The sequence below is a fragment of the Leptidea sinapis genome, chromosome 25 (assembly GCF_905404315.1).
Source record: "Leptidea sinapis chromosome 25, ilLepSina1.1, whole genome shotgun sequence".
Classification (NCBI taxonomy): domain Eukaryota; kingdom Metazoa; phylum Arthropoda; class Insecta; order Lepidoptera; family Pieridae; genus Leptidea; species Leptidea sinapis.
In genome coordinates, this window is record NC_066289.1 from 7975127 (window position 1) to 8002390 (window position 27264).

The window sequence follows — 27264 nt, forward strand, 5'->3', positions numbered from 1 at the left end:
GAATAAGGGTGTTTATGCACTAAACTGTGATTTTACGGATCCATGTAAAACTTACGATCTGAATTTACGTATTTGTATGACGGCCTGTTTGAAGAATCACGAATACGAATTTAAACCGTATGAGTGCAGAGATGCCCTTATTAGTTTATATTTCTGTTCTGTATGTTGGTATAAAACTAGGAATACTTGTACTAGGAGTGTATAAAAAATTTGGGGCGCTAAAAAAACAATTGCGACATATATACGGCGAGATTAGTATACTTTAGTTATTTTCATAGTATTATATCCTTTGGTATATTGTTATGGGGCAGTGCGGCCGATATTAATACTATCTTTGTGCTGCAGAAGAGGGCTATTCGCGCGATTTATAACCTAGGTCCTAGAGAATCATTAAGAGAAAAAATTAAAGAAATAAACATTTTGACTGTTGCTTCTCAATACATTTTCGATAATGTTTTGTATGTTCATAAGCACATTGAGGAATTTTCTAGAAACTGTGACATTCATAATGTTAACACGAGGAACAAACATAAACTTGTTATGCCTACTACTCGGTTGGGTCGAGTTAGTAAGTCTTTTGTTGGGCGATGTATATGCTTCACATGATCCCAGAAAATGTACAAAACAAATGTGTTACGAAATTTAAAAGAATTGTTAAAAAACGTTTGTGTGGGAAAGGTAGCATAAACGATTTTCTTAATGACACCACGGCCTGGGAATAAAGCGAACACCCTCAGGCTCTTTAATTATAAATGTTTATTGTACGATATTACATTGCAATCCATATTTTATATTAAAAAAAAAGCCCGCTGAGTTTCTTGCGCCCATTCTTCTCAGGTCTGAGGCAGTCTCTTTTGAATGGGTGGTAGATTTTGAGGTTCAATAAGTGATTTTAAATCCTATTTAGAATAAAAATATTTGAATTTGAATTGATTTTCAAAGGGGGCGGTAAAAGAAATAAGTTTGATAATCTCTGATCTAAGGGATTAAAGTGTTAAGTCCGAATGTATTCGCTCGATTCTGTCAAGTGTTACCATAAAAAAAGCTATGAACCTAGAGTCCCTGTCGCGTCGCACGCCGTGTCGTGGTGGTTCCTCCTCCCATGGCGACGCATCACGGGATGACGAAGATGTCTCCACTGGAAATACACAAACACTTACTATATACCCGTTCGCGATAACTTGAGACTTGGTGACATACCCATGACAACAATAACAATACTATCTTGCAAACATACACAAATGAACTTAATATTCGTTCGCGATAACTATACAACTTTTTGATATATAAATAATTAAAAATCTTAAATTTATTTACGAGTTTGTATCGCATCACACTACCAAACGTTACTTAACGAGTAAATCTGTGTAACATCTAGTGATCGAGTCGGATAATTTATATCACGATGAATAGTTTCCACATCTTCTAGTAGTATGTTCTTGAAGTTACAGAGTCGAGTGTCTAAGAGCTTAAAATTAGTTTCAAAAGTAATCGAGTCGAGTTTTTACTTAGTAAATTATTGCATTGCAGTTTAAAATAACGTACTTTGAATTCGTGTTGTTTGTGTCTCATGTTATTCCATCTAGTAGTTTGTGTCTCATGTTATCACATCTAGTAGTTTGTGACTCATGTTATCACATCTAGTAGTTTGTGACTCATGTTATTCCATCTAGTAGTTTGTGTCTCATGTTATCACACCTAGTAGTTTGTGTCTCATGTTATCACATCTAGTAGTTTGTGTCTCATGTTATCACATCTAGTAGTTTGTGACTCATGTTATTCCACCTAGTGGTTGGTGTCTCATGTTATTCCATCTAGTAGTTTGTGACTCATGTTATCACATCTAGTAGTTTGTGTCTCATGTTATTCCACCTAGTGGTTTGTGTCTCATGTTATTCTATCTACTAGTTTGTGTCTCATGTTATCACATCTAGTAGTTTGTGACTCATGTATCACACCTAGTAGTTTGTGTCTCATGTTATTCTATCTAGTAGTTTGTGTCTCATGTTATTCCATCTAGTAGTTTGTGTCTCATGTTATCACATCTAGTAGTTTGTGTCTCATGTTATTCCACCTAGTGGTTTGTGTCTCATGTTATTCTATCTAGTAGTTTGTCTCTCATGTTATTCCACATAGTAGTTTGTGTCTCATGTTATTCTATCTAGTAGTTTGTGTCTCATGTTATTCCATCTAGTAGTTTGTGTCTCATGTTATCACATCTAGTAGTTTGTGACTCATGTTATTCCATCTAGTGGTTGGTGTCTCATGTTATTCCATCTAGTAGTTTGTGACTCATGTTATCACACCTAGTAGTTTGTGTCTCATGTTATCACATCTAGTAGTTTGTGACTCATGTTATTCCATCTAGTGGTTGGTGTCTCATGTTATTCCATCTAGTAGTTTGTGACTCATGTTATCACACCTAGTAGTTTGTGTCTCATGTTATCACATCTAGTAGTTTGTGTCTCATGTTATCACATCTAGTAGTTTGTGTCTCATGTTATCACATCTAGTAGTTTGTGTCTCATGTTATCACATCTAGTAGTGTGTGTCTCATGTTATCACATCTAGTAGTTTGTGACTCATGTTATTCCATCTAGTAGCTTGTGTCTCATGTTATCACATCTAGTAGTTTGTGTCTCATGTTATTACATCTAGTAGTTTGTGTCTCATGTTATCACATCTAGTAGTTTGTGTCTCATGTTATTCCATCTAGTAGTTTGTGTCTCATGTTATTCCATCTAGTAGTTTGTGTCTCATGTTATTCCACCTAGTGGTTGGTGTCTCATGTTATTCCATCTAGTAGTTTGTGACTCATGTTATCACACCTAGTAGTTTGTGTCTCATGTTATCACATCTAGTAGTTTGTGTCTCATGTTATCACATCTAGTAGTTTGTGTCTCATGTTATTCCATCTAGTAGTTTGTGACTAATGTTATTCCACCTAGTGGTTGGTGTCTCATGTTATTCCATCTAGTAGTTTGTGACTCATGTTATCACACCTAGTAGTTTGTGTCTCATGTTATCACATCTAGTAGTTTGTGTCTCATGTTATCACATCTAATAGTTTGTGACTCATGTTATTCCATCTAGTAGCTTGTGTCTCATGTTATCACATCTAGTAGTTTGTGTCTCATGTTATCACATCTAGTAGTTTGTGTCTCATGTTATCACATCTAGTAGTTTGTGTCTCATGTTATTCCATCTAGTAGCTTGTGTCACATGTTATCACATCTAGAAGTTTGTGTCTCATGTTATTCCATCTAGTAGTTTGTGACTCATGTTATTCCACCTAGTGGTTGGTGTTTCATGTTATCACATCTAGTAGTTTGTGTCTCATGTTATCACATCTAGAAGTTTGTGTCTCATGTTATTCCATCTAGTAGTTTGTGACTCATGTTATCACACCTAGTAGTTTGTGTCTCATGTTATTCCATCTAGTAGTTTGTGTCTCATGTTATTCCATCTAGTAGTTTGTGACTCATGTTATCACACCTAGTAGTTTGTGTCTCATGTTATCACACCTAGTAGTTTGTGTCTCATGTTATCACACCTAGTAGTTTGTGTCTCATGTTATCACAACTAGTAGTTTGTGTCTCATGTTATCACATCTAGTAGTTTGTGTCTCATGTTATTCCATCTAGTAGTTTGTGGCTAATGTTATTCCACCTAGTGGTTGGTGTCTCATGTTATTCCATCTAGTAGTTTGTGACTCATGTTATCACACCTAGTAGTTTGTGTCTCATGTTATCACATCTAGTAGTTGGTGTCTCATGTTATCACATCTAGTAGTTTGTGTCTCATGTTATTCCATCTAGTAGTTTGTGAGTCATGTTATCACACCTAGTAGTTTGTGTCTCATGTTATCACATCTAGTAGTTTGTGACTCATGTTATCACACCTAGTAGTTTGTGTCTCATGTTATCACATCTAGTAGTTTATGTCTCATGTTATTCCATCTAGTAGTTTGTGACTCATGTTATCACACCTAGTGGTTGGTGTCTCATGTTATCACATCTAGTAGTTTGTGTCTCATGTTATCATATCTAGTAGTTTGTGTCTCATGTTATCACATCTAGTAGTTTGTGTCACATGTTATCACATCTAGAAGTTTGTGTCTCATGTTATTCCATCTAGTAGTTTGTGACTCATGTTATTCCACCTAGTGGTTGGTGTTTCATGTTATCACATCTAGTAGTTTGTGTCTCATGTTATCACATCTAGAAGTTTGTGTCTCATGTTATTCCATCTAGTAGTTTGTGACTCATGTTATCACACCTAGTAGTTTGTGTCTCATGTTATTCCATCTAGTAGTTTGTATCTCATGTTATTCCATCTAGTAGTTTGTGACTCATGTTATCACACCTAGTAGTTTGTGTCTCATGTTATCACATCTAGTAGTTTGTGTCTCATGTTATCACATCTAGTAGTTTGTGTCTCATGTTATTCCATCTAGTAGTTTGTGTCTCATGTTATCACATCTAGTAGTTTGTGACTCATGTTATCACACCTAGTAGTTTGTGTCTCATGTTATCACATCTAGTAGTTTGTGTCTCATGTTATTGTATCTAGTAGTTTGTGACTCATGTTATCACACCTAGTAGTTTGTGTCTCATGTTATTCTATCTAGTAGTTTGTGTCTCATGTTATTCCATCTAGTAGTTTGTGACTCATGTTATCACACCTAGTAGTTTGTGTCTCATGTTATTCTATCTAGTAGTTTGTGTCTCATGTTATTCCATCTAGTAGTTTGTGTCTCATGTTATCACATCTAGTAGTTTGTGTCTCATGTTATTCCACCTAGTGGTTTGTGTCTCATGTTATTCTATCTAGTAGTTTGTGTCTCATGTTATTCCATCTAGTAGTTTGTGTCTCATGTTATTCCACCTAGTGGTTTGTGTCTCATGTTATTCCATCTAGTAGTTTGTGTCTCATGTTATTCCACCTAGTGGTTTGTGTCTCATGTTATTCTATCTAGTAGTTTGTGTCTCATGTTATCACATCTAGTAGTTTGTGACTCATGTTATCACACCTAGTAGTTTGTGTCTCATGTTATTCTATCTAGTAGTTTGTGTCTCATGTTATTCCATCTAGTAGTTTGTGTCTCATGTTATCACATCTAGTAGTTTGTGTCTCATGTTATTCCACCTAGTGGTTTGTGTCTCATGTTATTCTATCTAGTAGTTTGTGTCTCATGTTATTCCATCTAGTAGTTTGTGTCTCATGTTATCACATCTAGTAGTTTGTGTCTCATGTTATTCCACCTAGTGGTTTGTGTCTCATGTTATTCTATCTAGTAGTTTGTGTCTCATGTTATCACATCTAGTAGTTTGTGACTCATGTTATCACACCTAGTAGTTTGTGTCTCATGTTATTCTATCTAGTAGTTTGTGTCTCATGTTATTCCATCTAGTAGTTTGTGTCTCATGTTATTCCACCTAGTGGTTTGTGTCTCATGTTATTCCATCTAGTAGTTTGTGTCTCATGTTATTCCACCTAGTGGTTTGTGTCTCATGTTATTCTATCTAGTAGTTTGTGTCTCATGTTATCACATCTAGTAGTTTGTGACTCATGTTATCACACCTAGTAGTTTGTGTCTCATGTTATTCTATCTAGTAGTTTGTGTCTCATGTTATTCCATCTAGTAGTTTGTGTCTCATGTTATCACATCTAGTAGTTTGTGTCTCATGTTATTCCACCTAGTGGTTTGTGTCTCATGTTATTCTATCTAGTAGTTTGTGTCTCATGTTATTCCACCTAGTAGTTTGTGTCTCATGTTATTCTATCTAGTAGTTTGTGTCTCATGTTATTCCATCTAGTAGTTTGTGTCTCATGTTATCACATCTAGTAGTTTGTGTCTCATGTTATTCCACCTAGTGGTTTGTGTCTCATGTTATTCTATCTAGTAGTTTGTGTCTCATGTTATCACATCTAGTAGTTTGTGACTCATGTTATCACACCTAGTAGTTTGTGTCTCATGTTATTCTATCTAGTAGTTTGTGTCTCATGTTATTCCATCTAGTAGTTTGTGTCTCATGTTATCACATCTAGTAGTTTGTGTCTCATGTTATCACATCTAGTAGTTTGTGTCTCATGTTATTCCACCTAGTGGTTTGTGTCTCACGTTATTCTATCTAGTAGTTTGTGTCTCATGTTATTCCATCTAGTAGTTTGTGTCTCATGTTATTCCACCTAGTGGTTTGTGTCTCATGTTATTCTATCTAGTAGTTTGTGTCTCATGTTATTCTATCTAGTAGTTTGTGTCTCATGTTATCACATCTAGTAGTTTGTGTCTCATGTTATTCCACCTAGTGGTTTGTGTCTCATGTTATCACATCTAGTAGTTTGTGTAAAATTATAAAGGCAGTGTAAAAGATAAGAGAGAGCTTTTACAGGCTTGCGATAGCCGTTTTTATTTGTATATAGGCAGTTAAAAGTACACTCACCTGTATGTCCTCTGGGCGGCCTTCGTCTCCTACTCCTGGGCTCGGAGTCCCGCGAGTCGGAGGACCAGCCCTCGGTCCAGTTGAGACGACGCAGCCCCCCGGCCGTGACGCTTCCTCCACCCGCCACTGCACCGCAACGATCTGCAAACGTCAATTTACAAGCGTATAATAACCCTAGGGGCATACGCTTCATTATTCAACACAGTATTGTATTGTATTGTTTTAGCTATGGTTATCATTATTCATTTCTTTTACGATTCAACAACCATTTACCTGAAGATAACTTTGTATTGCGCTTGCCACCCTGATACTTAAACATGTATGTATTTATATATTTTTTTTTTAAAGTTTGCCAACAGGTTTACATCTTAGTTACGACCAGAATTCACATTTGTATTATAAATAGAAATGCAGATCCAATTACAGGCAAACACAGCTTGCGTTAAGACAATATAGCTCGGTATGGATACGGATTAAATATTAATAAAAATATGAAAGACTGATATTTATTACGAACATTTTAAATACAAATTACTTTTAAATTTAGTTGACGAATCAGAAAAAATAATATTAGAAGTGTGTGTGAGTAGACAGTTGTTGTGTCTGCGACACATCCTGGACAGCAAGCCGTTTTGACCCAAATTGGTCCTGGTATTCATTACATCAAAGGGCCTATAATTACTAAATCTATAATTAGGTCTGGGGACAACCAAGCATATATGTGAATGTTTAGGTATTAGGTGTACCTTTAGCATCAGGTGAAGACCCACTGGCAACATCACTGATAGAACCCGCTGATAACCTCGCCGGCGGCTGTAAGCTAGCTGGTATAACCTCAACCACTGTTTCTTTTTTCACCTCCATTTTCTTTTCTTCCCTCTCTTTCACCAACGGGCTCTTTCTGAACGCGTCCTCTACATGCGTGAACGTCAGACTACTGTCTATACAATCGAAGAAATCCGAATTGTCAAATCCGTCGGATTTCTCGTCAGATTTCTTTCTCTCCTTCGGCACTTCTGGTAATGATTCAAATTCATCTTGTGGTTCTGTTATTGTTATTTCCCTCAGAGCTGCATATCTGTCAGTTTCGTCGTGTTTTTCTAATCCATTATCCTTAGGCGACACACTTCGTCTAGACTTCTCTATTTGCAAATTTTTCATAACAGTCTTTATGTCTTCGATTTTCTCTTCAACTGGCTTCGGACTCGTGGAGTTTCTGAACATGTTAAAGGTATCTAAAGTAAGTTCATCTAACGATTTCAAAGGACTTTTGTCACTCTCTTTCGCGTATTTCTCATCAGTCTTAATCAACTCATCTGTAATAACTTCTGCAGGTTCAGTTTCTGTTGGATCTAAAATAGATTTAGCTTTCAATTCCTGTTCCTGTATTTCTCTAAATGCGGCGTATTTATCGTATGTGGAGTTTACCTTCTTGTCGAAATCGTCGAAATTGGCAACAAAAGTTTCGGCGGAATCCGAAGGTGCAAAATTATCTTCGAACTGTGACTTGACTTCGGCTGTTTGGGGCGCCGGTTTTTCAACTTTATCCGTATTTTCTCTCACTGAATTTACCGAGAGTGACGAGTATTTCTCTAGGTTTTTCTGTACTTTCGGTTCGACGTGTATGTGCTGAAAATTTAATTGAGATGAATGCAGGTCGCAGTTGGAACACAATGTTCTTGGAAAGACAAATTGCAATTAGATATAACCATATTATATAAACATTATTATTTTTCAATAGTTCATATTGCTAAATTATAATAAAACAATCTTTAATGCCTAAAAGAAATATCAATCTATGTGGACTATAAGCGTCTGCCATTTTTTCACGCGTATTTGTTATGTTCTATCACGTAATATAATTGTATTGGAGGAACAAATTAGGTGGAAGTCATACTTATGCGTCACATTCGCACTAACCAACGTCGCTTTTCAAATATATGAATTTCCCAGGATTTGCAATTTATTATCAAATTGATTGATGTAGGCATAATTTTGAAGTACTTAAGTTCATTAAAAATATTTGACTCTTATTTAAATCATATGCATAGATCCTATCGTAGCTTGGCTCTTTCAACAATGAGTTACTAAAGCTGATATGTTAATTTAGTTATATTTAGTAGTTATATATAGTTGATATGTTGATTGACCGAATGATGTAAAAAATGTGCTCACAAACAAATTGGTTGAATGACTAACGGAAGATCACTATATGTACTATATGTATTTTGATACTAATTAGTCACCCTCGTGTTGAAGTAATATTATTTATATGAGGCACTGGGAGGTTAATAAACTGAAGCCGACGCGTGCAATCTTTCACGCTCCTATTGAACGGTATTATTGCCCCTTCTGAATCTATTTATTACTTTATTGTTATGACGGATCCTGATAATGAAAGAAAGTTGGCGAACCAAATAGAGTGTGTAAGTATGGTTCACTAAAATTGAGTGAAAGAAAAGGGAGACAGAGGTACGTTCGCCTATGTTCTTGTATGATGTTTTTGTGTGTGTTATAGATACTCACTGATCTCTCGACGTCGGCAGACAGGTACGACCTGAGGTACTCCGTGAGCTGTGGTAACGTCATAGATGACAGAGTGCTTGTTGGTACGCGCAACCTGACACAACACCAATACGAGTTTTAAATTATAAAAATAGGTTCATTACGAATACTTATATTATGAGAAAAAGAATGTACTACATTTTCATTCATTTCGCTTGGATTAAATGCTGTTAAAATGGCGGCCATTTAGAGAGAAGGATCGCACGAAAAACCTTCCAAAATCGGAATGTGCCCTTTGGCACTAGATCTTTTATATACACCAATATCGAAAGTGCCGTACGGCACACTATGCCTTGACTAAGTTCCAACACTCATTTTGTTTATAAGATAGTTTATTTTGCGTAGTCTTATAGCTTGTTTCAATAGCTTTCTTATACATTCACTCATATCATCCTAATTATAAGCAATCTATTAAGGAGCGGTCATACCTCAATATCAACAAAAATTGGTTTCTTAGGGAGTCGATTACAATATAACGCAATGAAAATATTCCGACGCAAAAAATACAGTCCACAAAGAAGGATTTAATGATAATTTAAAACCGAATAGAATATTTATATATAATTTGAAACATCCAATAAAAATTTTGGAAGTTGCTTCCCAAATATAAACTTTGGAGTCATAAATCTCCGAATTTTAAGCGATAAAAATATTATTTTTTTAAAGAATTGAATAGAATTAGTACTTTTCTAAAACTTAAACCGAACAATTCTTCAATTTATTATGTAAATTTTGAATAAACAAAAGAAAACCAGTAAAATAAATGCCCATTTGCTTAGCTTAGCCACATGATCAACACAAATAATGTAGGGTTGGTTGGAGCGTTTACAATCCTAGTAAGTCCGCGCCAATCTCGCGTCGATCTATTGCATACCGCGGCGCGGAGGCACTTGCCAATTATGGAAGGGTGATTACTACAAATGGGGTTTACTTGATTATAGCGCAAACTTATATCGGCCTAGTGTTTTTGTGTTTGTATGTGTGTACCTGGAGGCGAGCTGGTCTGTAGTGAGAGTCAGGAGCTGGGAGAGCGTGATGTCGAAGCGCCTGGCAGCGGGCAGCGGCGGCGGAGCGGGCGCCAGGTACTCCTCCTCGCTGCTTGTGGTGGTGATGGACGACATGCGTGGCTTTATACTCCGGTCCAACTGCACGAGGGATAGACTATCAGCCTGCGTTCACACATGGCGGGAACCTCACGACACTGAATAATCCCGCACGTTACAAACAGACAGAAACTTAACATTAACGTCTGCTTGACGTCAGCAGGCAGTCGTGAATTTGCAAACTGTACGGTAGATAATATGTGTTAGAAGTGTCAGTTTAACTAATTAAGGTCACAATACAGTTATAGAACAGTACTATAAATTTATACATTCTACAGCAATAAAACAGCTCCTAGCTATTTGCAGTGTTCGTCCTAGTACTTGGCGTTTTGTACTATTTTTCAGGTTAGATCATAGGTTAAGGCGAAGAGTAAGCAGAAAACACGCAAACATTTGGTGTTTTTAGACAAGTTTTGTAGTGAAAGTATAGCATTTCGAGCTATGAACACTACTTAATCCTGTTACACATATCCTTAAGTCTTATTTGTAGGTTGCTAATGCTTGCTGTTGGTTATAGTTAACACTGCCGAGCCTTTTTTAACTACCACTTTCTTTAAAATTAAACTAGATTTTTGCAAGGCGTGACGAATTTTTTTGGTACTTCTCTCAGAAAAGTTATTCTTATAGCTTGTACTTTTTTATGTAGGTTAATATATTCAGATTAGTAGTGAATAACGAGGATTGTAAGCATATAAATTGTTTTCCACGCAAGAATTTTGAAAATATTGGCTTTGTTACATAGATGGCGGACTGGCAGCCGTGAACTCATATCGCTCAAGGTCGCTGGCATTTAGTGTCGCCTTAAGTTAAGAATCATAGGTAAGATCAGGGCCCTGCCCACTGTGACTTCAGTTTCGCAACTATTCATTCATCAGGTTGGATAAGTGAGGGGTACCCGTGTTATTAAGGTCACATGTAATATTTCGTCTAAGCTCTGCAGATGACGTCAAAATGCAATGCGATTGGAGCCAGTACTATGACTAAATATTATGACTGTTCATCGTCAGTGCATTTATGAAAATTTAATATACGTTCACAAAAATCGTCACCTTTTTGCTCTCAATAGTGATTTTCATTATTATCATACCAGAAAAAAGGGATTGCTTGTAACTAATTCTAGTAGGCTTCATAAGATACATAATAGCTTTAAGGGTAAATGTATACACTATTATAATAAAGTCTCAGCCACTTTTCAGGCATTATCTATAAATAAATTTGTCGTAAGTCCTACTACTCCGCAGTTGAATATCTATGTGATCGGACAGCCTGGGACTAGATTATGATTATTTTATAGCAATAGCAATGACAGTACAATATTGTATTATTTTATTAAAAAGAGCGCAAAAAAAGAATGCCGAGAGTTTCATGCGCTTTTTTCTCTAAGGGTGCCATTTGTTTCAGAAGCGACAGTAGTATCTAGTATATTAGAAATGACATCAAAATAATTCTAAAAGAATCAATTTTGAAGAAATAAACCTGCCTGCCTTTTACTGTCGCAGTCAAACACTGCACACAGTTCAAATTCAAATTCAAAAACACTTTATTCATGTAGGTCACGGAAATGACACTTATGAATGTCAAAAAAATAATGTTTCTTATTGTACTTACCGCTACTTCGTAAAGGGTTGAGCTAATTGAGAAGAAGTAGCAAGAGACTCATTGCCACTCTTTTAAGTCAAGACATTTTAATTGTTTTACAAATCATTTCAATTACAATATATGCAAAGCGACGCAACAAAACTGACATGTGAATAACTGAAAGGCTTACACGAGTAAGTCAAAAAAAGAAAAATAAAAGTAAATCAATACTTATAAACACAAGAGTTATTGAGTATAGTAGATGCATCAATCCACACATACCGTAAATAAATAGAGGCATTATGTGAGCATTTCATAAAATAAAATATATAATAACTTTAAAGGAAATAATAATAATAATAAAAAACACATCAAGCAGACCTCCCGGTAACAAGATCATCCAACCACCACGAGTAGCACCCGTTCACGAGCATGAGCAGTTAAGTCTACTAAAAATGTAATAGGCCCGAAACACGCTCGAACTGATAGCCTATACCCACCAATGGCTCTTTCTTTCGCACTGGTTTCGGCAGAGGCGGCCCCATCTCTGGGTCCTCGGTGTCCGTGTCATGCGGGGGCCGCGGTGGGGGCAGCCCCATGTCCCCCACCTTCTTGGGAGGCAGAGGGGGCGGCGGGGACGCGTTGTCTGGCTGAAGCTTGCTGATGGGCAGCGGTCGTTGTCGGATTGTGTTCGTGTCCGTCAACTGTGAATAAAATAACAAATATTGATGTTCATATCTATACATATAAATAAAACTGGTGTCTTTTTTTATGGAATAGGAGGACAAACGAGCGTTCGGGTCACCTGGTGTTAAGTGATCACCGCCGCCCACATTCTCTTGCACCACCAGAGGAATCACAAGAGCGTTGCCGGCCTTTAAGGAAGGTGTACGCGCTTTTTTAGAAGGTACCCATGTCGTATCGTCCCGGAAACACCGCACAAGGAAGCTGCGTAGCACGAAGAAGAAAGCTCCTTGAAAACCGCACTGTGGAGGGCCGCCACACATCCAGATGGTGGGGATGATATCCTAACTTGTGGCGTGTCGTGCGAAGGTGGACTTGTGGTGTCTGTTTGTAATATTAAAATAACCGTTTTTTACCACATGTATATGAATATATTATATTATACGGTACTTACACCAAAATAACATTTTTTACAAATTTTGTCTGTCTGTTTGTTCCGGCTAATGTCTGAAATGACTGGACCGATTTTGACGGGACTTTTATTTGCAGGTAGGTAATGTAACAAGGAGTAACTTACGTTTATTTTAGAAAAATAAAGCAATGTTGCAATGTCCAAGAAACGATCTGACTCTAAAAAAAATTATATGGCAAAATAGATAGATATAGAAATCCAGTGTCCTGATGTTTGTGAGTTATACGTTGTCCCATTGACAGACAGCGTGTACGGATAAGGTGAGTTACCGTCGGTAAGTTTATTGAGACAGAAAAGTCAACGATAGTTACGATTTTTATCTCAAGTAGGCCACAACCGGAGATAGACTGAATATTGGGAACGGCCGCTAGTGATCTACGATTTATTTATCCATGTTTACTATTCTCACCTGTCTTTGTAGCCTCGGCGACTTGGGCACTGGCTCCGGCGGTAGTGACACTTGCAGCGGCCCATTGAACACATTCTTCCCACTGTCAAGCTTCAATTCCTGAAGGTCAGTCGTAGACTTCTCTTGAATCCTGGCTTTGAGATCGTCGCTCCTCAAGAAACTGGATTTCGGATACTCCTGCATGCTCGTAAACGGGTCGTCCTTGAAGGTGTCCGAGAAGGGATCGGTATTGTCGAAGGGGTCTGTTTCCGCGAACGGATCGGACGTGAAAAAGCCCGCGAAGGGCGCGGTGCTCTGACTAGATTTAGCGATCGAGACCGACCCGCCGGAGTGTCGGGTCAGTGACGTCATAGTAGTGGTGGGACCGTAACTGTCGACACTCTCGGTCGGGCCGGGTGGCTCAGTGACGGGGTTCGGAACGAGATCTTTGAGTACTTTCTTGGGTGGGTTTTTGAGCTCCTGAAAGAATAGTTTTTTGTCAACGTAAGGTTTACTCCGGCCGGTGCCGAGGGGATCTAGTTCTGTGAATACGTCGTAGATGGCGCTGACGGCGCTCGTCGCATTCTGCGAACCCACCTGAAACACCCATCACGATTCTATTGCTGACGTTAGTCTCCAACCATCAACACAACACACAACTCGACGACCGCTCCTGAACCGAACATAATACGTAACAATATGCACTAAAAAAACGGTGAATAGGTACCTAAGGACCACACGACAGAATCACCTTCTTCAAGGCGAGGTTCATATTACGACTAACAACTATTTATTCGTTCTACATTCATAAAGTAATTTACACTTTATTTATAGGGCTCCCTCAGTCGACTCGAGTTTGCCCGAAAGAGCGTTACATAGCCGAGCATGACAGCTCAGTCTCATTCATTCATTAATGAAAAAATAATTTTACTAAAAATAAACTTTTTACTGCCTTGTATGTTTACAAGGATGTTCATAATCGAATATATACAGTTTAAAGTGTGAATAGCATATTTTTATTAATAAGAACCAATTTTTGTTTTGTTACATTTTGGAACCGAGATAAGGACCGATATGCAAAATAAAAACATATATATACCAACTTTTTCGAGATTTTGAATCCGCTCTAATTATATTTATTATAATTTTAATTAATATACTCTGACACTAAATAGGTTCTAAATAATGATTCTCTTTGCTACCATATAAATTATATTTTTCTAGCAATATATCACAAGAACTGCTTCAGAGTGTCCAATTATCTAATATATAAAATTCTCATGTCGCGGTGTTTGTAGTTAAACTCCTTCGAAACGGCTTGACCGATTCTCATAAAATTTTATTGGGTAGGCTGAGAATCGGACAATATCTATTTTTCATCTCCCTAAATGTTAAGGGTGGTCCACGGCAATTTATTTTTAATTTGTTTCATTATGAGTCAGCATTAAAAAATACATACAACTTCAAATTTTCACCTATCTACGATCAACAGTTACTTTTGTATCGCGATTTTAATATCGGCAATACAACGTTTGCTGGGTCAGCTAGTGTCAATTTAATAATTTAAATGATGTCAACATCAAGAAACTTAATTATTAAACTTTATCAAAGTCCGGGCGCTAAGCTGAAAGAATTTCGTACGTTAACCTCTAACTACCTGTCCCTGTCACTCCCGCGTAAATATTATGCGTCTCGCTCGCACAAATTCTATTATTTTTATTCAAAATAGCCTCCCTATTGCCACAATTCAAAATAGCCACTTATTGAAAGTCAAAAACTACCACCCATTCCAAAAAGAATGCCTCAGATCTGAGAAGAATGGGCGCAACAAACTCAGCGGGCTTTTTTTTTCATCAAAATAATGTTTACGAAGTAATATTGTACAATTAAACTTATTATTTATAAGCATGAGGGTGGTATCATTAAAAAAGTCATTTATGTTATAGTAATATTTACCACACAAACGTTTTTTAACAGTTCTTATGAATAACGTAATACTTTTGTATTGAACATTTTCGGGGATCTTGTTGTAAAAGCATATACATCGCCCCATAAAAGACTTACTAACGCACAGATCAGTGCTGTTATGGATATCCATATCCGTAACCGAAACTATCGGATATCCGAAATAAAAAAATATCCGTAACCGTAACCGAATCCGAAATAAAAGTTTTGGATAGTTTCGGATAGAGCGGATCTAACTAAATACTACACTTATACTTTATAGTAAATATGACACTACGTGACAAGTTTTTGTTTTTGCCCGGCTGGCAGACTACCGCGCGCCTGTTTAGTCGTAACTTTAGAGTCTAAAATTAAAGTCGAATATAAGCTTATTTGTATTTCATTTTACAGTTCCTCAAAAAATTAATATCCGTAACCGAAACTATCGGATAACCCGAAATAATTTGATATCCATAACCGTAACCGAAACCGATATTATATTTTACCAATATTCATATCCAGATCCGAAATTATATATCCATAACAACACTGGCACAGATTCAATGGCCGCCGTCCTCGCGGATTTAAAGCGAGCAAGACGCATTATATTTACGCGGGAGTGACAGAGAAAGGTAATAAAGGTTAACGAACGAAATTCTCCCTGCTTAGCGTGCGGACTTCAGATGTCAAACCGTCGAACATAAATCTAAGTTATGATCGGTGTCTCATGAATGATACAAGCAAAACAAAGAGAACAACAATGTAGTGGCTGTGAGAACAGAATCTCTCCTCACTTATGATTCGTCAGGAACAATCGTCGGTAACTACGTAGTGTCTTTAAGAAGCGTGCGACTGAGTGAACATGCAAGTGTTTAAGGTGAGGTTGAGAAACACAGAAGCGAGAGGAAGCGTTGTATTCGCAACAAAACGGCAAAACTCAAAACAAAACCGGCTTTCATATCACAAACAACAATCAACTTAAAACTAAAAAGACAACTTTATATTTGCTGGAAGACGGCCGGACCTTGGTACCATCGAACAGCTAGCTATAAGAAATTTGACTCTAGCATCTACTGATCTCTTGAAATGTATATCAGATTTTTTTTTATACTTGTAGTTTAAGCATTCAGCCATTTACCCAGTTTGTTACCACTTCTACACCTCAGCAACAAATCAATTGTTATCATATTGACTGTGTAAGGAGAAAAACGCTACTGAACTCGGATATGTGAACCAGTATCCGAGTGTACTCCTATACTGTCCAGCTCGTACGAGTGCACTCGATCCAAGTGTGTACGGACACTGATAACGCTGTTTAACTCTAACTGCCTTACAAATAAACTTGGTTTAAAATTATACCTGAGAATATACCAAGAATATGCAAAACACTGGCAATACAATGATTTATGTCAAGTTTTCCGAATGTCAGGCAAACTTGTAAATAAAACGCGGGAAAAGTTATACGTCCGAATAAAACAATCGTAAGCAAAATGTTTATTTCTAATAATTTTGCATATTCTTGGTTTATTCTCAGTTGTAAATTTATACCATGTTTATTTGTAAGGCCGTAAGAGTTTTTTAGGAATAACAAACGCTTAGAACTTAACTCCGTGGAATATCAGGTACTGACCTTACTGAAAAACAGCATATTATGTCTCATCCCTATTTAATCTATAGTTGGGCCATTACAAACGTGCGAACTGAGTCATAAACATTACGTCAAAGGGATGTGACAATGCCGCACAACTCGTTATCGATAAAGGGATGCCGCTCGGACGCAGGTAGCTGATGACTAATGCAATGTGGTCAAATGTAGGTGTTTGTGAAAATTGTTTTATAATTGTCTTTAAACTTTCATAAGCGAACCATGGACGCATTATTCTCCAACTTAACTTTGTAAAAATTAATGGGCGATATTAACGCAACTATGTGGGAAGGGCCAATAGGAAAATGGAGAATAGGACGTCCTAGGAAAAGGTGGATAGAAGACATTCAGGCGACAGCAGGACACTTATGGAAAAAGATAGCAATGGACAGAGAGGCATGGAACAAGCTGGTGGAGGCCTATACCCAAGAAGGGATTCCAATCAATAATGATGAAGACAGTACATAACAACAGTCATTAATACAAACAAAAATTATATATATATATATATATTTTTTTTTTTTCTTATCTATGTAAATAATGCTAACAATAAGTAATATTTATTATAATAGATGTAATCATAGATATAACTGTAAGAATGTAATTTGATAGTAGATTGGAAATAAATAGGCATTATTTCTTTAACCTTTCCTTAATTACCTGCTAATGACTATCGACAAATACCTTCTTTGTTGCACACAACACTAGCAGTGCGAGCGAGAGATCTGATAATTTTTTTTATGACTCATCTGATTTATGACTCAGTTCGCACGTTTGTAATGGCCCAACTATAGTCGGAACGCATATATGATATATAATTTATAACATAATAATAATAAGTGGTAAACTCGTGCAATAAATTGATACACTTTGTATCAGAGTTAACTTACCGTCGCTTCGGAGTTAGTGTTGGTTTCAACAGTGGCGGGTTGGGCTTCGAAGTCCGACGCGACCGAAGTGAGATCGAACGGTAGAGAAGGCTTGCTGGGACTAGATGAGGTCCGGTTAGGGCTTCGCCCCGCTCGAATAGTGCCCGGCGGAGGTGGTAAAAGTCCTTTCTGTAAGTATAATTAGTTTCCTTTATCATAATATAATTATTTTTGTCAATTTATAGTCTTATACTGTAGAACGAATGTGCAACAATACAGTCCTAAGAGTATCTACAACATTTAACGATATCAAAGACAATGACGCTGATATTTTGCACGACACGTTTAGGTCGTATAGAAAAAATTACGACCATAACAGATAATTTTTTGGAAAATAAGGGACGAGACGAGCAGGCCGCTCAGCTGATGGTTATAAATGCGCCCTACCCATTACAATGCAGTGCCGCTCAGGATTCTTGAAAAACCCCAAAAATTCTGGCGGCACTACAATTGCGCTCGTCACCTTGATACATTAGATGTTAAGTCTCATTTGCCCAGTAATTTCACTAGCTACGGCACCCTTCAGACCGAAACACAATAATGTTTACACATTACTGCTTCACGCCAGAAATAGGCGCCGTTGTGGTCCATAGTCATAGTGATCCATAATCTAGCCGGCATCCTGTGCAAAGGAGTTTTGTATTGTTTGTATTAAATTATTAACTACTTATTAATTTACAAATAAAATTTGTATAATTTTTTTTTTTTATTTATTTAAATATTTGGGGAACTAACAGATTACTCTCATTACATGCTTAAACTTAAAATATAATAATAATATGGATAAGAGTTAATTCACTTATAAGCTACCACAGCATTCATAATTTTTAATACGCTTATAAGACAGTAATTTTAACAATTTATAAACTAAAACTAAAAATATTGTAATATATAATTTAAAATAAAAATGAAAATATGAAAACAAGGTTTCTAAGTCACATGTGTAAATTAAGCATTATCTTTTTATGAGCAAGCGGAATGAATAAATCAATGTTCTGCGATTTGGACAGTGAGTTATATGACCTACAGAGCCTAGAAATAGTTGCATTTTGACCCAGATTAGTCCTAGATTGTGGTACTACAATTTGATGAACGATGCGGGACTCGAACCTACGACCTCCGGCGTTCCGAGCCAGTGCTATGCCAACTGAGCTAACAGTTCGAGTGACGTAACGTCCTAAATGTGTATTAATCCTAGAAGTGAGGGTTATCACTTTAAAAACATAACAAATTACTTATTAATTCATACTTTTATTTTTGTAATTTCACATTTAATATTATTCACATTGTATAGTTTCTTATTAGAATTATTAAAATCCAAATTACTTAAACCATTCTTTTTAAAAATGATTACTTTACCTTATTAGAATAACCAACCTAGAACACTAGTTAATTGTTAATGTCAAGTTGAGTTATTGTTGGTACATCAAAATAAATAAATAAATTTATGATTACACCAGTATTTAGCAACCTTCAACACAACTAACTGTTGTTTTTGTAAATTGACTGAACTGTGTCCATTGTTTATTTACGCATTCCAAACAACCGGATTATGAAACGAACAATTGTCTGTTGTTTACAATTAATTCATAAACACAATTTGTACAATTCAATATCTCAATTCAAGTTAATTATAAAATAAAAATAAAGACAATAATTTTCTCAAAATTGATGCCATCGCAAAAAAGACATCCTTCCCACGCACAAGTAAAAAAAGAAGGACTCCGCGCCGTGATATTAGCAAGTGAAGCACCGTTATGCTAGTGTGTGTGCGGTTACGTGGGATACTAGTTACACAATTTTTTCTCCCTAAAATAACCATATATGGCCACAAATACTTAATCACCGCCTATCGGCCTGTAGTAGTGTGTGTGCGTGGGGCTATGTATTTACACGTTAATCGGCTTGTTTTGGTGCTACACTGTTATTTAATGTGACACGGAATCCTAATTTTTTTACTAGTCCGTGATCCTTCCATAAGAAATGAATGCCGTCCTTAGTATACATCAAATCAAAATCACTTTATTCATGTAGGTCAACCTACATTTATAGTCACTTCGCAAAAGGTTCAGCTTTAATAAGAAGAAGTGGGAAGAAACTCATTGCCGCTCTTTAAAATCAATATTTACAGCTTTATCGATTTACAAATCATATTGTGTAAAGTGACGCAAAAAAGAAATACTCAAACGTCAAATACTTAAAAGTAAATACCTTACACACACACCGTAAATAAATAAATAATTATTTTGTGAGCATTTTATTAGCAATTGTAAAAAATGTAATGCATGACTTACCGATAGTGGAGTGGTAAAGGAGTCACCGAACGGGTCGGAGGGCGTGAGTCCCTCGACCTGGGTGAGCCCACGCCGCAGCGAGCACAGCTCCTGCTCCAGGTCCACCAGTTCCACCACGCCTTCGCCATCGCCAGGTTTGCTCAGCGAACTCTCTCCAGCAGTGACACTCTAAAACATACATTCACTTGACATTATTGTTTTGTAAACGTTGTGCAGATAAGTTAAATTACAAAGCAGATCGGAGTTATCAGAGGAGCTGTCCGGGTTGATTCCAGCGGCCCAATTCCACCAACGGAAGTCATTACGTCAAAATGCAAAATACCACCCGCATCATGTTAACGTCTGGCATTCAAAAACCGCGCATTTTGCAAGAAATTTCTTGCCTCGCACAGCCACTTTGTGGAATCAATTACCGGCTTCTGTTTTCTCGAACCAATACGACTCAGGGTCCTTCAAGAATTTAACATACTCACACCTTAAAGGCCGGCCACGCATCTTGACCCCATTATGACCCCTGGTGTTGCGGATGTCCATGGACGGTTGCCACACCACTCCCCATTGTATGAGCCTCTTGCCCGTTTGCCTTCTCTTATATATAAAAAAAGACGTAAATCACTGGTTTGGCAAAGAGTTTCCTGGTGAGCCACATCCAGAGGACATACATTAACGGTGCCTTTTTGTTTAACTGATGAGATATTCATTGTACAAGTCAACATAACAGGCATCAAGAAGCATTGATTTTAATAATAATGAATTAAAAAATATATTAACTAAAACTATTTAATTATACAAGAGCTGATGTTGATGATGATAAAACAATTCCCAGACAGACAGAGGGCGTTGCAGATTTTTCGGGTCTCCATAAAGGACTGTTTAAGATGGCTGCCAGTTCAGCATTCACCGTTACCTTATCGCTATTGCATTATATTATGTACGAAGCTTGGCATTCCTTGAAACAATCTTCGTTCCTTCGAGTCCTAACAGGGCTAGACATAATGTAGACCATAGGTTCTCAACGTGGGCGATAACGCCCCCTTGTGGGCGTTTGCGACTTTCGGGGGGGCAGTAGAACCCAGAGAAAATTAGGCGGCATTGAGATGGCGCAGATGGGGCGTGGGTAGATTAAAAAATATAGTCTAAAAAGGCAAAAAAATACATGAAAATACTCTAGAAAAAAACATATTCTCAAAGTGGGCGGTGAGCAAAATAAGGTTGAGACACTATGATGTAGACGATTTCCGTTCACTTAAGACTCATTCAAATTAATGACTTTTCCAGACTTGTTATCTCTTCAATAAGTGAGAATTACAAAACAAATTATTTTAAAACTAACATTAATCTCAGCCACCGCTTCTATCAAACGAAGATATCCACTCCTCACAAACTGGATGTAACCAAAAACGCGACAGGACCATCCCTCTTTGTACAGCATCCTAGCACAAATTGAGTGAGGTGATGTTCTAATGTACTGATGTACGCGACATGTGCCGTGGAAATTTGTAAACATTATATCTCACACAATCATTTATTTACAACTGAGAGAATTTGAACGTAAATTTATTTATCAACTAGCTGCCCCGACAGACGTTGTTCATAATAAATAAAATACTTCTTTTTTATAAATTTGTCAATAATATTTCATAACATCAAGAATTATTTCGTATAACATGCTCCCTGTTGTTATAATATAATTGTTTCACAGCACAACTGTCAATAAATTCTCTCATAGAAAATATGTCCATACAATACAAATATTGGAAATAAAAATAATTATGTGTCTCAAATAAAAACGAAAATTTAATATACGTTCACAAAAATCGTCACCTTTTTGCTCTTAATAGTGATTTTCATTATTATAACACTAGAAATAAGGGATTGCTTGTAACTAATTCTAGTAGGCTTCATAAGATAGATAATAGCTTTAAGGGTATATGTATACACTTCTATAATAAAGTCCCAGCCACTGTTCAGGCATTATCTATAAATAAATTTAAATGTTTTATAAAAAAAAATGGCTCTGTCGTAAATCCTATTACTCCACTGCTGAATATCTAAATAATCGGACAGCCTGGGACAAGATTGTGATTATTTTATAGCGATAGACATGATTGTATATTTTTATTGAAAAGAGCGCAAAAAAAGAATGCTGGGAGCGTTTCTTGTGCCACTTCTTCTCTCTCAGAGCGCTATTTGTTTTCGAAGCGGTAGTAGTATCTAGTAGTTATTAGAAATGACATCAAAAGGAATTCTAAAGGAATCAATTTTGAGAAAATAAATGCCTTTTAACGAGTTGGACTAAACTGTACTCCATGAAGTAAACCCAATCAAAATCCGTTCATTAGTTTAGGAGTTCACAGGGAATAAACATCAGGATACTGGATTTATTATTGAGAAGATTGTTTGAGCTATTTTGTGTTATGTGACTGATGTCGCAGGTTAGCTATAACTTTACAGAACCTTTCGTTTTTTTATGGAAGAGAAAAGAAAACAAGCTTTCGTATACATATGGCCTGATGTTAACTGATACGCTCTGCCCATGACAATGCTGTACCGTTCAGGATTCTGAACGGCATCACAATTGCGCTCGTCACTTTGAGACATAAGCTAATGTTTAGTCTATTTAGCCCACTAAATTCATTCTAACTATTACTCTCTTTACACAGAAACACAATGACCGAAAAAAAAGCAATTCCGGCAGAGTTTCATGCGCCGCTTCTTCTCTCTCAGAGCGCCATATGTTTCTGAAGCGATAGTAGTGTCTTGTATATTAGAAATGACTTAAAAATGAGAAAATAAATGCCTTTTATGCCATTAGTGATTGTACACTACTGCTTGGCAACAGAAAAGGATGCCGCTATTGCATAAAAAGAAAACATGCACTACTTAGATTAAGGATTGGCCTCCGCTGCGCTCCAACTAGATACCGCAGGCGTAGTCACAAAATGCAGCAACTAATACAAATTCCCAAGTGGGGTTATCTATAAAGCAGATTATGAAGCGTATGTAACAAAATTTGACAGATGCCATTGAGTGTCAAGATGCCACGCACACAGGCATCTAATATTTGCCGTAATTAAAAAGCTATTGTTCTTAGGTGGGGCGGTATCTAGTTGGAGCTGAGCGGAGACCAATCCTTAATCTAAGATGCACTATTTTCACTCAGCAAGTAAATACTTGTGGATGTATGACAGGAGAAAGGTTACCTTAGATTTAGTTTCTATTATCGTGGAGGGCGGGTGCCTCAGCAGGCTGCTTGTGAGTGTCTTCCCCTCCAGCTGTTGCTTCGCCATCTCTATCTCTTTCTTCTTCAGCTCGAACACAACTTGAAATAGGTCCCTCATTGCTATAACTACCTATAAATATTTCAAAAATGTATTTAGCTACTTATGACTTATTAAGAGAAATAGCCTAAACTTAAATAGTTAAACGCGTATTTTGTATTTGAAAGAAAGAAATACTGTCATTTCTGTCAAACAACAACAGCTTTCAAATGTGTAGCCCAAGAAGGTACGGAATGAAAGTATAGGCCATATTTGAAATCAATAGAGCGTACTTAGATTTTGCTCAGCTAAGTTTGTAGTTTTTAAGTAAGTACCAGTGTGAGGCTCCTTTGCACAGGATGCGGGCTAGTTTATGGGTACCACAACGGCGCCTATTTCTGCCGCGAAGCAGTAATGTGTAAACATTACTGTGTTTCGGTCTGAAAGGCGCCGTAGCTAGTGAAACTACTGGGCAATTGAGACTTAACATCTTATGTCTCAAGGTGACGAGCGCAATTGTAGTGCCGCTCAGAATTTTTGAGGTTTTCAAGAATCCTGAACGGCACTGCATTGCAATGGGCAAGGCGTATCAATTACCATCAGATGAACGTCCTGCTCGTCTCGTCCCTTATTTTCAGAAAAAACAAGTAAAGTCTGAGTACGCTTTATATTTCTCAGCTCAAACTTGTTTGAAAAACTTAGCTAAACCATAAATGCAGATAGACGTAAAAAAATCCTTAACCCTTAATTGACAGTACTTAATAATTTGATGCATCGGTACTGATTGTTTCGGCAGTCCGTGAGGCAATAATGTCACTAAGATGGCGGCCGCGCCCATTTGCAATTTGCGGGTATTAAAAATATACCTACTATGTACGCGTTACAGATTTATAAGCCTTGCACAGCAGTAGAGTACATTTAGATCGTTGAAGTAGTATTCTCTAATAACTCTTCTACGATTAAACAAATTAAATTTGTAACCAATATTTATGGACGATTCGGGATTCGAAACCGCACCACTTTGGTTACGTGGTAGTGCTCTACCAACTAAGCTCTATCCGCATGCCGCATAATATGTAAATCTTGGTATGTTTGTTCAACTGTGGGGTTGCGGCTCCTACGATTTTTTGGCATTGGCAATTGTCGAGACTTAAAAAACAATTAAATTATTAATTTCAATTTATTTGTATATATTATTTTCAATTATATATCAAACAATAACACTATTTCAACAATACACAGTATATACATTAAACTTTTCACTAAATCCATTCAATTTCACTTATAAGATATACACAGCACTAATGTTGCACAATTCGTCAGCTGTTTAGCTACAGATATACTGCTATAAGCATTTCGGTGGCGAGAACTCACGAGATTAAAAAGTGCTGTTCCTATTCAAAAAGTGTCTAATTATATACTATTTATATTCATTTTATTAATTATTTATTTATCGCGTGCGCCAGTGATGAGCATGTCGGTGACGCTCACGAACTGACGAGAATTCATCCATTCAAAAAGTGTATATATATAGTTATTCAAATTAATTTTTTTAAGTTTTTTTTTTGCGCCATGAGCATGTCGGTGACGCGAACTCATTAGATTTCAGAAGATTTTACTTCAAAAATAAGGTGATCCGTTCTCGATGATTTCAGCGAACATGATGAAGCCTGCCAAGAGAACTCAACACAACCATATTGTTATTAAAACGTAAAATAATAACAAATCTAAATTATTAGTATGAAACCACTTCCAGTTCCACTTACACACAATTTTTAAAAGTATGATTTGAAACTATCATTTTAATTGACAAAGTATTCTTTCAATTGACAACTTCCTCCTTAAACACGGTGTCAACATTTAAACGAATTAAGGCATCTGAATATCGTTCATAAAATACCAACCTACATACAATAATAAATTAAATAATATTCTTATAGAGATAACACGAAACTTGAGCTAAAAAATCAAGCATTGATTTAATTATAAAATAGAATAAAACAATTTAAAAAAAGGTAATTATGTATAGAATTGGTGAGAGCTAAAAAAAAATCACGAAACATATTAATATATTAAACATAAGTATACGATATTGGGATCATTTCACTGTATATAAGATGGTAACATTTAATCGATTTATTTTTCTAAAAAAAATAAGGTTACTTTGGGTATGTTCCGATATGCACTGCGAGCACTGCACAGTGCTATCACTGTAGTATCGTTCTGTTCGGACTTCCAGTATACTGGCGTACCAGTACCCTAGGGAAATATATGACGTCATAAATCGCCGCCATATTCTACTGTGAGCACTGGCGTTTTCGAGGTAAGGTACTCGCAGTACTTTGATCACGTGATCATTCAAAACCACTCGAGTGCCTAACGTTTTATAAACAATACCTACAGTTTAATCCCAAATATTTTTAATTTGACAGTACTCCAACAACGGTTTTCTTTAATGAACTAGAAAACTTTAATACACTCATTTGAATGCTGCGTCAAAAAATGCGGTTGACAGTAAACGGGATTGCGTTCCGTTTTAAATAGTACCTAACCAATACAACTGGCTATAAAGGAACGGCTTCACAGTATACTAAATTGACGTCACACTGTACAGTGGTCGCAGTGCATATCGGAACATACCCTTTGTAAGCACATTCCAATAATTATGTTATTGTCAAAGTCATGATCATATTATGTCAATAATTATAGTAGTTAACTTACACAAATTAAATTTATAAACAAAATTTATGAACGATGCGGGACTCGAACCCGCGACCTCTCGCGTTGTTTTGTTCTTCTACATATACAGGAACTGCTTTACAGTGTGAAGCCACAACCTGAGAGATACGTCACTCGAGCGGTTGGCTCAGAGGAAGAGCACTCGCACGGAACGCGAGAGGTCGCGGGTTCGAGTCTCGCATCGTTCATAAATTTTGTTTATAAATTGAATTTGTATAATGAATCCCAGAAGTGAGTGTTATCACTTTAAAAAATAACAAATTGTTGAGTAGTTTAGTTCCTTCCTCTTTGTGTGAAATCTGATTTTGATATAGTCGTTTGATTGGTTCGGTGGTTCATCGAAATAGCCGGAATAAAAGAATAATATTTTTTGTTTGCGTGGCAAATTATGAAAACGGAATATGAAAAAATCTGCATTTAAAATGTGCTTTCGATTTTATTATTTGTTACTATAATGGCAATAGAAGAATCTACTCTGACCGAATTTCAGTATAACTATACAGAGATAATAGATACTAGTAACCTATCGCATACGGAACCCAAAAAACAGCATAAATATGGCCTTGGCCTGATTAACTATATTATGCAGTTTAAATCACGTGACCCATTGGGGAACATGCGATCTATAATTATTATCTAACAATTAAATGACAAACAATTATCATACGAATTACGTATCTAATAAATTGAATATTTAATTTGATGGCCAAAAATACATTATGCAGATGTTATCTAAGTATCAATTTTATTTTCATGGAAAAGAAGGACAAACGAGCGTACGGGTCACCTGGTGTTTGGTGATCAGCGCCGTCCACATTCTCTTGCAACACCAGAGTAATCACAGGAGCGTTGCCGGCCTTTAAGGAAGGTGTACGCACTTTTTTTTGCATGTACCCATGTAGTATCGTCCCGGCAACACTGCACAAAAAAGTTAATTCCACAGCTTTGTAGTACGTGGAAAAAAGCTCCTTGAAAACCGCACTGTGGAAGACCGCCATATATCAGATGGTGGGGATGATATCCTAATATTATGTTTTTTATGGATAATCGGACTAAAACAAGAAGTTATCTTTCCAGTAGTTAGGTACAAACCTGAAAGCTTCTCAAAACTCAGTTTATATAATTGGTATCTATTAATATAGATATCTAGTAAACTACCTTTAAGAAGCTATGCACCAAACTTAAGACTATATTTTCTGCTGGCCGTACCGTATGCT

At 36.7% G+C, this 27264-nt stretch overlaps 1 protein-coding gene across 3 annotated transcripts in view; it reads right to left on the minus strand.

The window, feature by feature from the left end:
• LOC126972002 (protein disabled) overlaps positions 1-27264 on the minus strand; it is a 61072-nt gene that overhangs the window by 8541 nt on the left and 25267 nt on the right. For 2 of the 3 annotated variants that reach the window (XM_050818525.1, XM_050818526.1), the window contains 10 exons: positions 23252-23401; positions 20049-20216; positions 17716-17883; positions 13258-13833; positions 12193-12396; positions 9999-10156; positions 8973-9066; positions 7193-8075; positions 6447-6587; positions 1054-1138 (listed from right to left, as the gene is read on the minus strand). In XM_050818525.1, coding sequence (XP_050674482.1) covers positions 1054-1138; positions 6447-6587; positions 7193-8075; positions 8973-9066; positions 9999-10156; positions 12193-12396; positions 13258-13833; positions 17716-17883; positions 20049-20216; positions 23252-23401 — 2627 coding nt within the window. The remainder of the gene's footprint in view (positions 1-1053; positions 1139-6446; positions 6588-7192; positions 8076-8972; positions 9067-9998; positions 10157-12192; positions 12397-13257; positions 13834-17715; positions 17884-20048; positions 20217-23251; positions 23402-27264) is intronic. The other variant, XM_050818528.1, reaches the window with a different exon arrangement.